The sequence below is a fragment of the Nestor notabilis genome, unplaced genomic scaffold, assembly GCF_000696875.1.
Source record: "Nestor notabilis isolate BGI_N333 unplaced genomic scaffold, ASM69687v1 scaffold12912, whole genome shotgun sequence".
In the NCBI taxonomy this organism is placed as follows: Eukaryota; Metazoa; Chordata; class Aves; order Psittaciformes; family Psittacidae; genus Nestor; species Nestor notabilis.
In genome coordinates this window covers 14827-32288 of record NW_009917978.1, presented here as the reverse complement: position 1 = coordinate 32288, position 17462 = coordinate 14827, and the positions used below count along the sequence as shown (strand labels likewise).

The following is a 17462-nucleotide window of genomic DNA, read 5'->3' as shown; positions in this document are numbered from 1 at the left end:
ACACAAGAAACAAGCCCTTCCCCTGGAAAGTTTTAGGTCTAAGGGTGAGATTTGTGAAACTGCCTAATGGAATTAAAAGCTCAAATCCTCACTTTTAGTTTGCGATGTTAGATTTCATGGGTATTTTTAAAGGCAAAGTGGACCAAAAAAAAAGGGAACAAAAACCAGGGGAAAGGCAGGATTAATATCACAGTTTTCCAGGTGAGGAACTGAGGCACAGAGGGATTACACGATTTGCAGTGTTACTCCTGGAATCTGAGCACTGACCTCAATTCTTCTGAGTCCCTCTTCACTACCTGCACCACCAACTCTCCAAGCCTTCACGTAGCCTGTGCCTTGTATGAACCACCCTTTAAATTGTCAAGCCCTACACATCCCACTTACATTCTCACTGTTAACATCTGCCTCACTGGGGCAGCCAAAGAGTTCCCGTCTCAGCAAATTCCCATCATATTCCAGGAATGTCAGGTAGAGGTTGCGGAAGAACTCCACGTGCTTGTTTTTCACTCGCAGCTTCTTTGGTGAGTTCCAGTGAATCACCTCAGAGGGGAAAAAAGAGAAAACACATCCTGCTGTTAGAATGCAGATTTGCTTTATCTCCTCTTTTTATGTGTGTTCAGTTTGCTGCCCTCTTAAAAACAAAATAAACAACCCCAAAACTACACAGATTTTCTTCTGTCTTTTTAACAGGCAGGCTTTCCCACATCCTCCACAAGTAACTGCAGCTCTACAGGTGGTGTGCTTTGAAACTCCTCCACAGGATTCCCTGAACATTTGAGTTAGGGTGCTGCTCTAGTTTGTGATGCAGCACCTCACAAATACTGCCACAGCTCTAATCAGGGGGCTGATAGGTTATGGACTCTGTTGAAGAAGGTAGAAGGACGTGGGACACAGGGATGTGGGTATTAAACATTAATCTCACATTTCCACATGACTGTCTCGGCTAATGAAATTGATCCACTGTTTCAGGCCAGGCAGACTCTTCTTTGGTTAGGTATTGAGAAGAAAAAGATTGAAATTAATTCCTGTACCCATTCACACCCTCCAAAAATGACTGAATTTAATTTGACTTCCATTTTGCCATTCTTTTAAACAAGACTGATTTCAGTTGTGTTACACAACACAGTGATGCAGTACAATGCTTCATCCTTTGAATTCCAATTTCTAGCACGTATTTAGCCTCTGCTAATGAGAGATGACTTTCGCACTGGCCTAGATTTAACTCTAATGCTGACATAAAGGGCCTGATTCTCATTTACATCAAGGCGACTTCGCACTGCTGCCAATGTGAACGAGAATGGGGCCCCAAGGAAAAATAAGAGGGAGCCACAAGTGGCTTGCAGGAATGATTTCATTTTATAGAGGCTGTATTTTAGGCATAAGAAAAAAACCCACCAAACGCTTTGTATTCAATTTTATTCCTGTGACTTCTAAAGAGATTAAAAACAAAAAGTCTCCTTTGGGAATACTTCCAAGGTAGGACTTCTGGAGGTTCTCTGAATCCATTAAGTTAATTGCATGAAGGCACAATGTCACTCACACACAGCCACAGAGCTGCAATGCCAGCTGCCGAGCCAGGCCGAGCTGGTTGCGTGGTGAGTTTTGCTCTGAACATTGCATTTGTGGGAAGGAATGCATAGAGCTGAAGTGCAGCACATAGTACAGAAGCAGCCCAAAGCAGACGAATGCAGTTCCCTTGGTGTCAGCAACACAGCTCCACAGGAACAGGGAGCCCTCTGAAATCACACTATCTGTTGCTGAATGAGTGGACTGGAGGAGGAAAAAGCAGGGCACAGCCTGAATTCTTCCTGTACTAACTTGAGCAAACAGTCTCTCTGCTGAGTGTATATACTTCCATAAAAGCTATGGCACTCTCTTCTATGTACCTAACACCAATGAAAGTATCTCCTGATAGGGAAAGCTTTATCCCTTCCTGGGATTTCACTGCTGAGGCTACTAGGATGTGAGAAAACCATATATGCAGTTAAAGAAAAGTAACTGTAAGGAAAGAAGAAAAAAACATTTCAGAAATTGGCAAATCACTTTTTCCAGTTATAGGAACACTTTAAATCAAGATCACGATGCATCTACACACTGTATAAATCTGAGAAACTGCTTGGACAAAAATACTCAGTGTAGATATTTTTTCCCAGGTAATGCTGGATTCTTTGCCGGTTTTACATTTGTCCATATGTTCGGAAGTGTAACTTATCTGTGCAATAACATGTTGCTGCTAAAAATACAGAACATCGCAGAAACAGAAAGCGCTTTGGGGAGGTTAGGACATAAACTTAATATGACAGATTTCATCCACTGAAAAATGGATCTCCAAAACCTTATTTCTTTGAAAAGAACTTGACATTTAATCCATTGCATTTAACTGCAGCAAAAGGTATTAAATGCATGCAAAAAAATTTCAGTGATTGAATCCTACCTCAGGGAAACAGGCACACGTAATAGAAGCATAGGGTTGAAGGAACCTAAAGGGCTGATTAACAGTTTTGCAGGGTACTAGTATGCATTTTTACAAGCAGGCATAGAATGGAAACTGTTTGCTGGTAACTTGCACTTATTTAAGAGTGGACCAAAGAAATCTGAGAAGCTGGCAAGTGGGACAAAAAATACTCGCTGAGAAAAATCTTCTTTGTGTTCTCCATACTACTCCTATATTTCATGTGGGTTTCCTGTCAGATGGCTTCACAAGCCACCTCCCTGGTGAGCACTTTGACCTCTCACCCTGGGGACCATGAGCACAGAGATGGCTAATGATGATAAACTCAGTAACTGCCATGGGACAGGCTTCCCAGCGCTGTAGAAATTTCCCATCAACATACACTATGTCACATCACAGCCAAGTACTGGTGTTGATGCCTCTACCCAGTTGTATGGGGGATGTGAAAGCCAGGCAACTGCAGTTGGCAGCGTAGAGGCTTTTTGCTGCTGTGCTTCAAAATGTGTTGTGTGTGTAAAAGCTGGTAAGTGTCGAAGGCCTAGCTGGTGGTTCACATCTGATCAGATCTGAAATGTGTCAGGATGCTGCATGTGTACAGATGTCAGTGGAGCCTGGAGTGAACTCAAGAAAGCTGAATGGAGCTGATGACTATCCATAAAAGCTGTTTTCTTAGTCAAGAAAGACAGCACATGTGAATGTGTGCTTAAGATGATGTGCTAAAGAACATCAAGGAACTATGCAACCATCTGGATGACCTAAGGTAAGAAAACCACAAAACAGGTCTAGTGAAAGGCAGGCTGCTTTTCAAATGTAACATGATTAGATAAATATTATTTGATATCTGAAAGCATAAGAAAGAACAGCAGGTTTCAAAACACAACAACACTCTTAACCATTGACATAGAACAGCACATCCAAAGACCGTATTCTTATTTTACTGTCAGCCCACAAACTCACTTTCAGTTCTGACTGTAGCTGTCTGATTTGGTCTGTTGCACATCAGCTATAGCAGAAGTTGTACAGGCCAAGACATCCTTGTATGTACATCGTGTCATGGGCATCAGTGAAGTACATGATAAAGACAACGGGCTGCACAGGTAAAACTATGGCCATTACATTAGAAAGTTTATTGCAGGCAACAATGATTTGACTGGAGGAAAAAAAATCAATTAGAGACTACAGAGAAATGAGAAGCGAAAAAGCTCTCAAACTTAGAATCCATTTTATTTGCAGACTGTGCAACTGTTACCTCAACATGAAAAAGAGAAAGTGAATCTAGAAGCTAAAACTCTTATTACTACATCCCCTTTCCAAGACCGAATAGCACCACAATACTTTGTGTATTTCTTCTTCTATTTTCTCTCCTAGTTTCTAAGCTATCCCAAAGCTCTGTTAGCTTACAGAGGGTACTGCAGCTAGAACACCCAAAATTCCAGTGCCATTATCTGGTGGACACCTCAGGAACAGTGCTAAACTTCAGGCTGTTCAACAGATCCTTTCCACTCCTGATCAAGGCCTCCTGAGAACTAAGAAAAATACTCTCCTTAATCTTCATTTAGCAATTTAAGATCAGAACTTAAAAATCCACATCTATTTAACACTTGGTTAGTTGCCATTAAGCAACTTGGCACTATCTACATTTCTGTTAATACCATCCTAGTTAATCAGCAACTGTTACCATTCACTGATTACACTCAGCCAGCCTCCTGAAATACTGCCATACGCTTACGACCTAGTGAAACAGGCTAACTGCACCAGTAGTTGCCATTTATTCATGAGCTTCTGACCCAAAGCACTCAAATGACGACACAGCTGCAGATGGAAGGTAACAGAAGATGTTATATGCTGGTGGAGTATAGGACAGGGCTCTATGGTCATTGATACTCATGAAAATACACTGAAGACAAAAATCCCAGCAAACCTCCTTAGGTTACCATCCTCATTGCCCTCTCTGGGGAGATTGAATATTTTTAATCTGATGTTCAAACCACTAAATGTTAAGCTTCAACACAACATTATTTCTACAGGTACTTCCATCCATTTTTCCCCTAAAGCATCTTCTCTCTCCGTGAGTATTTGGCCAAATGTTTCCTTAACAACAACCTCTTCCATTTTTTTACTTAAAGACACGTCTTGATAATTTCTTACTCTGCTTCAGCCCTTATAATATCAGAGAGTACAGGATATCCTGTACACATACTTTTCAGGCTGAAAAGGTAAAAAGTAAGATAAATTCAGCTTATATTTAAGTCTAAAGTTTAATTTCACAAAGCACTGAAGAGATATTCTTAATTAAGCCCATGAGCACTTCACAGATCAGGTAAGTAGAAGTGGTATTTTGTAGAGGGGGAGCTTTTCTGCTTAAAAACTAGTCTACTTGTTTAGGCAACCAGACAGTTCCCACTGAGACCAACAGGAGTTAAGTGTTCAGCAAATCTGCACAGTAAAGCCACGTAATACATGGCACTTTAATGCCATCTCAACAGGCTTTTCTTCAGGCTCGTATTACTGGAAAGTTTAAATATGCCTCAAGACACACCATACAAGCACCCTGTGTGCAACTTATGCCTCAATTAGAGATGTCTGGAAATTTTATTTTTAAACTGTGTATTGTCAGAAATATATGGTTTAATAAAAGAACCAATTTTCTCAGAAAGGATCAAACACTTCACAAAAATGTCATCAGGGAAGTTTCAGAGTGATATTTCTGAACTACATAAGCGGAAGGGGCTCACAGTGGAGTAGCCAGCAACTCAGAGCCATGCACTGCTGCTGGATGTGGGAGTCAAATCCCTGCCCTGCCTGTTTTCGTACCCATGGCCACAGGTATTGCTTTACTCCCCAGCTTACTGCCTGTGCTGTATGGCGGTAAGGGGATAGACTGTCCCTGTCTTGTCCTTTCAAAGTTCTCAGTTTTTCCTCAAAAGGATTTGAAGCTCTCCCTTCAACTCCTGTACCAATGTCTAATGAGAGGCCTCCTGTCTGCAAAAACACCTCCTAAAAACACCTCTATAATACCATAGTGCTCCCTTTTTGGGGGAGTGAAAGCACCTTACTGACTCTGATGTTCACTTAAGGGAGGGGTATGTTTAACCCTCTTGAGTCCTTTCTCCACTCAGTGTAGCTTTTCCTTGGTTGGCACTGAAAGGTGCAAGAAGGCAACAGGTGATGTTTGAGGCAGATATGAAAATGAAGTATTTGGGTTATGGGCAAGAAGCTGTCTAAACTTTAGCAAGCAATCTTACAAAGCATAGAAGACATTCCCAGGCAGGACACAGTGAATCACATAATATAATTTTCGAATGGAGAATTTATGAGGTTAATTATATATCTGCTAATTTAGTGTCAGCTGTATTCAAAGCTAGTTTGAAAAACTATCAACAGGTTTTCAAGCATTTTTTTACTTTGAAGCTGAGGGGTAAAGTCTAATAATTTGACATATTCCCACTGAAAAAATCAGCATCTGATTTTTGTGATTGTGAATTACCAGATTTTCTGTGTGTAAATAGCTTCTGTATCCTTGACAACCAGACTTCTCTTCAAGACTGACTCATTCAATGAGGTCATGATTCATTGTCAGAGGCATCACAATTCATTACCTTCTTTCATAGGATTTTTCTTGCCATTTGGTTTGTGCCAAATCATAGTAATTGAGATTCCCTCACAGACAGGAACAAACTATTAACCAAAAAGGAAAGCAAACACAGGGCCCAACCCAGCAAGAGTAATGCATAAATGAACCTCAGTTCCAGGCAGATCCCTACAGGCTCTGAAGCCCAGCAAGGTATGGTCCTACAGGACAGAAGCTTGCCCATTGACAAGCTACTGGGGACCATGTGAAGAGCTGAGATAAGCAAGACAGACAGTGGATGCCTACACAGAATGACTATTAGCACTTCTGTATCTTTTGGCCTGTCATCAATAACAACTCTTGAGTGTTTCTCCAAGGTGTAACAAATGACACACAAAACCAAACACCTCTGGCCTTTAGAGACTGCAGTTGGCTCACTTGGCAGAAAGAATTAAAGGGCATCTGCTTCCTCTTAGCCTACTCTTTGTTTTCTATTATAATTACTCATTTCAAGACATTCTTGACTGATGCAAACCATCCTTATTACAGGTGCCTTTGGGGTGGGAAAAGGAAGTGTAAATGTTTATGTAAGGTTTGGTTCCATACACCATGGACAGCAGAACAAAGCTCATAGACTTCCATCTAGTTGTGTATGGTGTGGCATCTAGCACTACAGAGTATGACACAGGAAGTAAGTAAGCATTTAGATGAATAAAAATAGCAAAATACTCTTATTTTGATGTTGCTTTAGATAGATATAAAATTAATGGTCACTAAAAATGCAGAACTTACTTAAAAGTATTTCTATTCTTATGCCTTTTCTAAAAGACCCCAATATGCAGGTTCTTCCACATTTGTTTTTACTGCTGTAGCAAGGAAGAAGAGTTCAACAGTAGTCAAACATCTGACTCCTAGCATAAAACAGTACAAAAAAAACCCCTTTTTTGCCCCCAACAAAATGGATAGATATGGAACGTAATGAGCGTTACAAAGAGAAAAACGTGATTAGAATCTTCAAGCAATATGAAACATCCAAGTGCTCCACAGGCCTGCAAAAAGTATGCTTGCTGTCCTGTGTTTGCATGAATGTGACCAAAGCAGCAAAGAAGTGTGTATATATAGCCCCTGCCACCTGAACAGCAGTTAGCCCTGGGGGTCCAAGTTTATTTGACACAATGTTGTAGGTAAGAGATGACAAATTCTCAAGTCCCATGGACTTTGAAGCTGGATGGAATGAAATCAATGCCTTTTTGCTCTGACTTGAGGAAAGCAGTTCAATTTGACTGAGGAATACTTAACTGGGCCAGCTTTACCTTGGAATTTAAGTTTGTCCCTGCATTTCCCTCTTTCCTATGGTATTCTTCTTAACCCTCCAGTACAAACTTCAGAGTCTGTCTTTCTCTCCCTCTTGCATGAGAGGTTTCTTTTACCTTGTTTCCCATTCCAGTCTTACCATGAAATACAGGATGTGCCACATATGTTGTGTCATACCATTTATATTAAATGCCATGGAACTGACTAATTTTGGTGATTTTTTAGGAGTAAATTTTCTAACTTGGGCTTACGACATCTGTTGATTTTTTGAGAGGATAACATACCAAACCAGACGGTTTCTTTTCAGAACTAGAATTTTGCTCATTTCCTTAATGCAAATCACAGCTTTAATTGGTTTATACGTTTTTTAATTGCATGAAGAATTTTAAACAGTGCTGCCTGAGGGCTAGTTCTTTAACTGCCGAATATGGGAAGAGCTTTACTGAAACCAGGGGGCTAATGTGCACTAGATGATAAGGCTCTGGCCTCTCTTTCAAAGCAAAGAGTTTCAGCCTTGATTCAGTATTTAGGGGATCATTTTAACAGTGTGATTAAGTCCAGTTCAGCTGAAGAAATTGCTTATGTATTTTCACCCCTTGTTGAGTAAAATATTTCAGACCAGAAAGCCAGTGGAGGATATTGTGCATCTTAGGCTTCATTGCCTATTCTGTAATAGAACTGACAGTGTGATACTATATACTAGAATAAACAACAAGCCTAAGTTATACCTGTAAACATAAATTTGTTAATTGACAGTGAAGAAAAGATTCAATTTTAAGATACTTCAATTAAATAATTAATTATAGATGTTACATATAAGCAAGATGACCCACACTTGAAGCAGATAAGTCAACACAGTCATTGGAGCCTAAAGAGTTATTTGCCTGATTAATTGTCAGTTGTCTACTCTGAGGTGAGCTTAACCAGTCTCCAAAACCATTCACGGGGATCACAATTGAGCTGCCTAAATATAGGTGTATAGTAACACTGGAAGCATGTTAGTGTTATCCTGCTGGCCCATCAACTGCCTTGCCAAAAGGGTATAGTCTCCTGTAGGTCTCTGTTGTATCTGCCAGCCCCATATAGATATCCAAGAGTATCTACGGTGACTCTAATTGTGTTTAGGCAATTGAACCAAGCCCTAGATCCTCAGTTATTAGCTTCAATATATTTTATCATGTAAATGTATGTGTCTTAACCTTGTGTTGAATCCAATCTGACTGTCTCAGTGGATCATATGAATTAACGTCAGCCTGTACGTCACAAATACTTCGATATCTCCCAGGTAGGAGGTGTATTTTATCTAAAATTTACCTTTTAGAAAACATTTTCCCTGCTACCGCATCTCTTCTTCTGTTTCAGGCCTTACAATCATTGTCATGAATGATTCTCAACACGAGCACAGAACTAAATCTCTACCAATACTTTGTTACAAGTCATAAAATGATGATGCTTTTCAGTCCCTGTGTTGAGCCTGCCCTACAACTATCAATTATAAAACATTTAGTTATTAATGTACTGATCAGTATACTGATCCAACTTTAAAAGCTGCCTTTTATGGACCACACTTGAACAGTTAGTCGTAAATATTTTATATATGAAATTCAAGCAATACTGGTCAGCTTTGACATGTCAGTTAACCCATGTAGTAGATCTTCTGTTTTTTTGGGAATGCAGGTTTTGAAATCGGTGATTGATTTTCAGTATTCATCCAGTACCTGGTGTTCATACTGAATACTCTTGCTGTCACTCTACAGATTGTTAGCAGGGAAAATTTGATTAGATTTAGGAAATATATTGCACCAGGAGGGTGGTCAAAGTCTGGGACAGGGGGTTAGGAAGGTTGTGGAATCTGAGTCTTTGGTGACTTGACACTCAACTGCACAAGGTGCTGAACAACCTGATCTAAAGAGTGTGTTGCTTTGAGTGGGGTTTGCACGGTCTCCAGAGGTCTCTTGCAACCTTTTCTATGGTTCTGTGGTTTTCTTTTTTCTTTTTTTTTCTTTTTTAACCTCACTTATGGAAGTATTCTTTTAACATTAATTAAGTATATGAATCTTAACTGAATTTTAAAATGGATCACCAAAAACTTTAGGTAGTTCTGTTGCCACTAGTCTGCTCTGATGGAACCTACTGCTGTTTAGCCAGCCAGAAGCTTCCACCAGCTTCTACACCTGGTAGAAGCTCAATCAGCTTCAATTCTGAACTCTCTGCATGCTACATTTGAGTCTGGCCTTTCAAAATGACCACAGAACAATTGATGTTAATTTACCCATACTGTTCGAATCCATCCTGCTTTTATATTCTACTTGACAATAGTAAAAAATGTGCTATTAAACTGATAGTATAGCTTCATTTTATTAAATGAATAAGTTTCTATTCAGGCTTTTTTCTGGGGCAAATCCTGGAAAAATGAGTGGCAGTGTGGCTGGGTTAAGTGTATGCAGAAGCTAAATTTGAAGTGTGCAAGGTCTTTAAATTTTGGCTAATGTATTTCTAGCTAGGGTCTGCCCAACTCTCTTTGTGAATTTCACTCTATTAAATGATGTTGACTAAAGAGTTTTAAAATTGTCCAGTACAAAAAAAAAAAGGTTTCATATTCTTTGGATAGGAAGAACTAATAACAGGGACAGCAAGAGGAACTCAGCAGTAAGGTGCAGTGGCATAGGTGACAGGTATAGAAAGTAAAAAGGTGAAGCACTACTCTAACTTCTTGCCAAACCCCAAAGCAGCATCCATCTTTGAGTTTCTAACAGTCAGAATGCACAAAGCCAAAGTCACATTTGCTTCCCCTGCTTGGTTGTCCTCAAACTCCCACTGAAAGTACATCATCTTTCTGTCACAGCAGACTCCTGCATTCTCTATCCCAAAGGATATCACCCATCCAAACTCCTGTGAAACATACCTTCAGGTCAGACACATCTCTGTAGCACTGCTCAGAACGGGTGTGATCAGACAGCTGTACATTCCAGAAACATGGGAGCTGGTAGACAAGGAAGGGATTTTGTTTGATGACTGCATTGAAGATATCCTAGCAGACAAAACCAGAGAAACAGTTGGGTACATTGCTTCTATAATGAGGTGATCTCAACCCCTCCCTGAGCCTGAGCTGGCTGTCGTTCTCCTCCTCACAGGTAGAGATGCAACTGGTTATGCGAGCTGAACTCTGCAAACCTTGCTTTGTCATTCTGTTTTCATAGAGGGTGCTGTCAATGTAAGGGGTGATGTATAGGTCTGAACAAGAGGAAACAGGCTCCCTTGACCCACAGAGCTAACGGACTCCAGCAAAGTTTTCAAAACACGTTGTCTTGTACTCCTGGAAAAAGATGTGGTTCCTGTTCTAGTCACCAGGGAGAGTAACAAGCAGTAAATGACAAACTGCCTGTTGTTAGTAAGTACTGCATCACTTTTCAATAAAGGAGATGAAAGTAATCCTGGCAGTTGTGCCGCTTCGAGGTGAATTACTATGTGGGATTTTAGCTAGCATTTTATTGTTGCTATAAGTATTCTAGGTATTTCATGGAAAGGGCATGTAGGACAGATCTGCAGAACAGCCTACACCATAAAGGCACAGAATGTGTTCTACCTTTCTGCAGCCATCCAGTTGGAAAACTAAGTTACAAGGACAGTTTTGTGGTTAAGGTATTAGGTAAGACATTAGCAACCTTGGTCAACTCTGCAAACTTCTGCCCCATGCAGGTAATAGCAACTCATGACCTGACTGAAAACACAGCGAAGTTCTAAGAATCATTTTAATGAACTTCAGTAGCTTTTGGATCAACCTGCAAAGATAAGTACACAAGTGCACAAGTCTATGTGCACAGTAAGCAGCATGCTTCCTCAGTGGTGACTAGTCGTAGAATCATAGAATCAACTAGTTTGGAAAAGACCTTTAAGATCATCAAGTCCAACCTTTACCCCAGGACTCATAAGCCAGCTGTAGCTCAGAAGCAGTAGAAATAGCTTAACTATAATGCTGAATTGAGTTAGTACACTCAAGTTGTTGAGCAAAACTTATTTGTTCAGGTTAAGTAATACATAAACAGGGTTTCTGGATTTAAAATTTAGAGCTGGCAGGAAGCACAAAGAGAGAAAATATGCATTTCTGTGTACAGGCACACAACTTCTCTTGGCCTCAGTTTCCCATCTGGGGCAGGGAGAAAGGCAGCGCTTTTGTCTTCAAGGGGGTATTGTGGCAAGGAGTACATTAAAAGACTGCTGGGACTCATCTGCCAGAAACAGTAAAGAAATATCTGGAGGCTTTTAAAACTAAAGCCTGCTTAGACAATAACCAGTAGGAAAAGACACAGTATATTTGGACTTCTAGTGTCTGGAGAGTTTTATGTTCAAGAAAGGAGGACAGAAAATTAAAGCTTGAAAACACCGTTTGTCTATCTTGTGAATCATCTGTGCAGAGGAAGTAAAAATGTCAGTGCAGTAAGAAAACCTCATGAGTAAACTTCGATTCCTCTCTTGCACCTTTTCCCCAGGACGACTCAACAAATGATGACTACACGCACAAGGTCTTTCCCCCACCTTTTCCAACATCCTATCCTCTTCACCTTTCCTCATCTAATGTAATGTCCTACTCACCTGGTCAGCCAGTGAAGTGGACAGCATGCTCATTAACTCCCGCTCTGCTGTGAGTCTCCACATCTGCTCCCATTTCATCTTCCGTAACTTATCGAGAAGCAGCAAGATAACCCCTGAAGGAAAACACAGCGCAGAGAACAAGAGAAGCCATGATGCCACATGCCAGACTGGGCCCACCCTGTCCATGTGCTGAATCAGCAGGTAAAACAAGGACATGAGCTAATATCTGTCAGTGGAAACTGCAGTTCTTACCCCATGCTATCAGAGGGGATTGACTAAAAAAAAGCTTCAGATTTCAAGAGGCCGTAAGAGAAAGTTTTCCTGAACCCCTGAGGCTGTAGAGAAGAAATGGTGAGACAGCATACAGGTAAATGTTAAGTTATACATGCTTGCAAGAAGGCTGAAGTAGCTAAAGAGGAGTGAAACTGGGAAAAAGAGAGACAAGAGAAGGATGTTGTATTTCTAGTAGTCTCCGTAATTGATACAGCTTGATTTCATTATGACATGGTTAGCATTGGGATTATTCCTTAGAAAATGAACCAATAGAGGTGATTCACATGATGTGGTTAACTCCATCCAAAGGTCATTATCATTCCAAAGAGAGTTAGACAATACCCTACAAGAAAGAAAGCAGCACCCTTTTAACACTCAGAAGTGACCCTCCCCACTCCTTCCTCCTAAAAGCTACAGGCTCTGAAAGGACACTCTTGTCATGTCGCTGTCTGCTCAGGGAAGGGTAGAGACAATCCTGATTTATCTCACATGACTCCATTTCTGCCATCTTCACATAGAAAAGAGATCTGATTCTTCCAAAATGCCATCGTTTAAATGAATTTCTGTGTGGCCTATAATCAAGATCACGATGAGACAAAGAAATTTTTTTTCACTGATACAAAACATTTTACTCAATGTGTGTGGAGTGAAATCTGGCCCTTAATACTTAACTGCATCAGATGCAATACATGCACTGTCTAAGATGAAACTGCAGCCTATGCACCACCCAGTAAGGAAGTTTACTGACACATCTAACCCTTTAAACTTTTCTGAGTAACAGATTATCAACGCAGGTTACAACCTTTGCGAGAGCCCACCAGTAAGGCAGCAAGTGTTCATAGAGCAGAATCCTCAGATAAGAAAGTTACACTACAAGTGGGAAAAGAGCTATCTCAACACGCATTATTCCTCTGTTGCTTTTTGCCTGGACAAAATCCCTAGTGTAGAACAAGGGGAAACAGCAGAAGCAATGAGCTGGATTGAAGCATCAGCAAAACCTTTCCTCCAGTGTGTCAGAAATTTTTACATGAAAAATTAATTTGGGAAGACTTAGATAAGAGCACTGTCATTGGGAATGAAGGCAGACTGAAGGACCATAAAGGAAGAGTACTGATAAACAGCAGCCTAGGAAGTTGACAGGAAGTACCTAGTAAGAGCAAAGTCTGTTGTTTCACATCTTCATTAGAGAAAGGGAGAAATGAATAGAATAGTAACAACATCTGCAAGTGACATTAAACAAGAGGTCTTACAAAAAAAATATCATGGCAACTGTAAAGAAACATAACAGCTACACAGGAGAATACGAAATGACAAAAAGCAGGCATTAGGGAAAACTGCCTGAGGGAGTCTAAGATGGTAAAACTAAAAGTTATGAGAATAAGAAAGGAAATGTAATCTGAATACTTTAGAAAAATTCTCCTAAAGCGGTTGTGGTGAAATAACCTAAAAATGGCAGATTAAATGCTTTATTTCATGAGTCTTTAAAAATCAGGCTACACATAGGTAAGAAAGTATACCTGGAACAATCCTCCACTGGTAGGAAGAGAGCAAAGGTGGTTCCAGTTCATTCCTATCTTCAGTTTCTGACACGGCAAATTTCTTTCTAGTAAAACCTGGCACTGCCATGAATAAAAAGAAAACCTCTTCTGGCAGTGAATTTTGTGGCCTATTTTAGTTCTGTTTTCCATTTCAGTCCATCTGGTTCCCAAGGATGCTGGAACCTGTACTGGAGGGATCCCCTTTCATCTTCAGTCAACCTTTCTGCTTCCAGCTGTTGGATTGGAAAGGGACGTATTGTCACAACATGCTACAACTTATTTCTGCAAGTGTGTTTGTCTTCTCTCCAGCATAACTGAAGCCTATTTGGAGTGTGTAGTGTGTGTGCATTAGCTTCCCAGAGAGCCATTGTGCATTGTCTGAAATTCAACAACAATGTGAAGCAGGTTCCCAGTGCTACAGCAATAAACTGGGGGGGATAACTTCTCTGGCAGTGGATTTTCTCCAGCTGGCAAGAACTGTCAGCTTTGTTTCAATAGTGAAATGCAACAGAGAAGATTTTTTATTAAGAAAAATAAAAAATAATTGTACGATTTGGTTAACTGTAATGTAATAGTTTTTACAATTTATAGACAATAAAACATTTTTTCTTAATTTCTTTAAGCCTCCAGTCTGAGGAAGAGAAGGAAAAATATTTTAAAATGTGCATTATTCTTCAATTTATTTGTCTCCACTCTTATGCTAGCAGGAGATTATTGCATTGCAGCTAAAGAGATTATGCTGTCCTGAGGGGCTATCGTGGTAGCAGCTGAGAAAAAAAGAGGCAGATGTGGTGGAAAAACTGGAATAGATGTGAGAAAGGATGTATTAAATTATGATGCAATAATGGCTATTGAAAATATTCACAGGCTTTTAATGTTGCATTGTCAAGACTAATTTTGATGTGATTTCTATTTTAATTCATCAACAGGCTTGGGTTTAACACCTTTGTGCAGCCTGTGTTCAGGGCTTCTCACACTGTGGAATTCTAATGTACTGCTGCTGTAAAAATAACTACTGGAAAATATTTATAGCAAGATTAAATATTTACTCATTAGAATTAGTGAAAATAAGAGATTTCTACTAAGAGGAGAATTTAACACTATTCACCTAATTAGTGTTATTTAGTGCAAAAGCAAAGCAAAACCATGTGCGTTGGGCATTCAGTTAATGCAAAGGAAAAATCACATTTCTTCAGCACAGAGCACGTCAGTTATTCTTCTATATTGTTCTCTTACCAAAAGCAAATATAAAAATGAAGTTATTCCAATCTGCACAATTAGTTTGCAGGCAAAATGTCTGAAATAAGGGAAATATTTGCCTCAGGAGCCCCTTCCCTTGGAATGAAATTGACTGAAACCTCAGACTAAATTTAAGATGACATACAGCTGAATGTAACAGGAAAAGGGACTTACTCTCAGCTGCTGCGCTGGGGGAGGAAGAGACTGGAGAAAAAATAAAAAATCAAAGGAATATTTTATGAACATCTGGCCCCAGGCAGTGGGACTTCTCATCTTTTGATGAGTGCAGCATTGTCCTGCCCTAACCTACCTAAGAAAAACAAAGGGAAAGCTTGGCAGCAAATAAACAAAAAGAGAAAAGTGGCAACCCGAATGTCTCATGAGTACTAAACAAATAATGATCAGCCATAGAATACTCTGTTTTTGTCACCTTGAGGAAATAGTTCAGGCATATACAGAGATGCGAATACCTCAAAGAGGTCTTGGGAAAATAATGCTTTATTACTAAACCTGTGGAACACGTCCTAGTCTAGTTTTCATTCGAATGCCATTTTCTCCCCCTGCTTGATGAGACTTTACTTGAACTGACAAAATCTGACAGATTCTGGATTGATCAAACAAACAAATAAGAAAGCAAACAACAAAGGAGTTTCTCAATTGTGTAATTTCAGGACACACACACAAAAGCCCAGCCCAAAAGGAAAACAAACAAAACAAGGAATTTGGTGAATATATTGGAGAAAACAGGGCGAGAAACCGGAATTAACATTTTTGGACTAAAATGGTTCAGCTGTGAATACTTTATTTTGGCATACTTTAAAAAACAACTTATTCTAAAATAGTATTTTTCACTCCAAAATAGATACAAGTTATAAATCTTATTGAAAATGTTTACAACACCTGAAAAGGAAAATACATTTTGATTCTGTGTCTAACAAAACTCTGGGGTTCACCTAAATGTTTTTGTCCTTTTCCCATTTTTTGATTCAATCCAAATAATTTTTTTTGGTTTTCCAATGTTTTGACTAAGCAATTGTTTCACTACAAAATACTTATTTTTTCTGAATAGTAATTGAAAGTTTACAGAAACATCAGCAATTTCCCTTGGAATGCTACCAAGCATCCCATCTCTTGCTTCAGGAACACAGACCATAGCTTTTCCTGGAATTCAGAGATGAATATATAGCAGAGCTGGAAGTAATAAACAACATTTTAAGACAGAATAGAATCACTTACAGAAGTTACAGTGAAACTGGACAAGCTTTCAAACTCCATCAATTTATTACAATGGCCCTTTTAGGATGGCTTGAAAAAATGCTCAGTGCTGTGATGGAAAGAAGTATAGCTACTAAGAGATCATTTTCTATAAGCACTACCTTTCCTTTTTCTTTCAGGTGGAACAGAACGCTTCTGTGAGCTGTTGAGGCAATGCCATACTATGTGAGCAGCATCTCAGAGCCAATCCTTGTCAGATCTTTAAAAACTGTTCTCTAAACTATGTCTGTAACAGTGAATCATCTAGACAGATAGCAAGTAGATACCATTACAGTATCTGAGAAAGACAGGCAAGACACACTCCAAAATATATTACAAAGCAATAGTGAGTTTTAAAAAGATTACTGGGATTTTACAATACCTAACCAGCATACCAAAGACCATGCACCAAAACACTGAGTCTTAGATGCTGTTAGAAATAATGTTATATAGAGCTGACATTATGGAGATTTGCTGCAATAAATAAGTGATGTAGAGATTTAAGGCAGTACAAACAACAGTAAGCTACTATGTTTTGTGAAACAGATTTGGCACCAAAAGGTTGAGTTCAGTTTTAAGCACTATGGAAGGGGCTTGTAGCTTTGCTATCCCAGGAGAAGTGCCATGGTAGTAATGACCACTTAGTGCCCTAACAAAAATTTATTATTATTTAAACTCCAATTTACTGTACCTGAAATTAACAGAAGTGGTCACAGTGTGCAATGCTAGCAATGCAACTATGCCTCTGCTGCATCAGGGCCCAAATTACCAGTATTGCTAAGGACTACATCTGGAATCTGCTAGCCCACACCTCCACACCACTGACTATGGTTTCTGCTCTCTTCTTCACAGTACCGAGACCAGATAGGAAAACACAACTATATGGCTGTTAGGGATTAAAAAAATGAATTAAAGCTGCAATTCCACAACAAGCCACTGCACACATTTTTAAAGCTTCATTTGAAGTCTTTATGTGGATTAAAAACACTGCATTTATTGCATTTGATTTATAGACCATCTATCTAATTGCTGTTCATAATCTAACTAGCCATATCATTAATATAGTAAAACCATAGCTTACGTCTATAGCTTTTAACACAGTATGACCAAAGGACTGTAATTCTCTAACATTTTTTTGTATCCTGGTACATTATTTAAGCACAGACTTACACACCTTTTTTTTCCTAAAAAATAAAAAAGCCTTTTGCAGTGTAAAAAACCCTAATAA

General features: G+C 39.4%; 1 protein-coding gene across 1 annotated transcript in view; it reads right to left on the bottom strand.

Moving 5' to 3' along the window:
* LOC104401796 (glycosyltransferase-like protein LARGE1) overlaps positions 1-17462 on the bottom strand; it is a gene marked incomplete at its 5' end in the record, with an annotated part of 61977 nt that overhangs the window by 33060 nt on the left and 11455 nt on the right. Inside the window, 3 exons of the mRNA XM_010009493.1 lie at positions 385-540; positions 10243-10368; positions 11931-12043. Coding sequence (XP_010007795.1) covers positions 385-540; positions 10243-10368; positions 11931-12043 — 395 coding nt within the window. The remainder of the gene's footprint in view (positions 1-384; positions 541-10242; positions 10369-11930; positions 12044-17462) is intronic.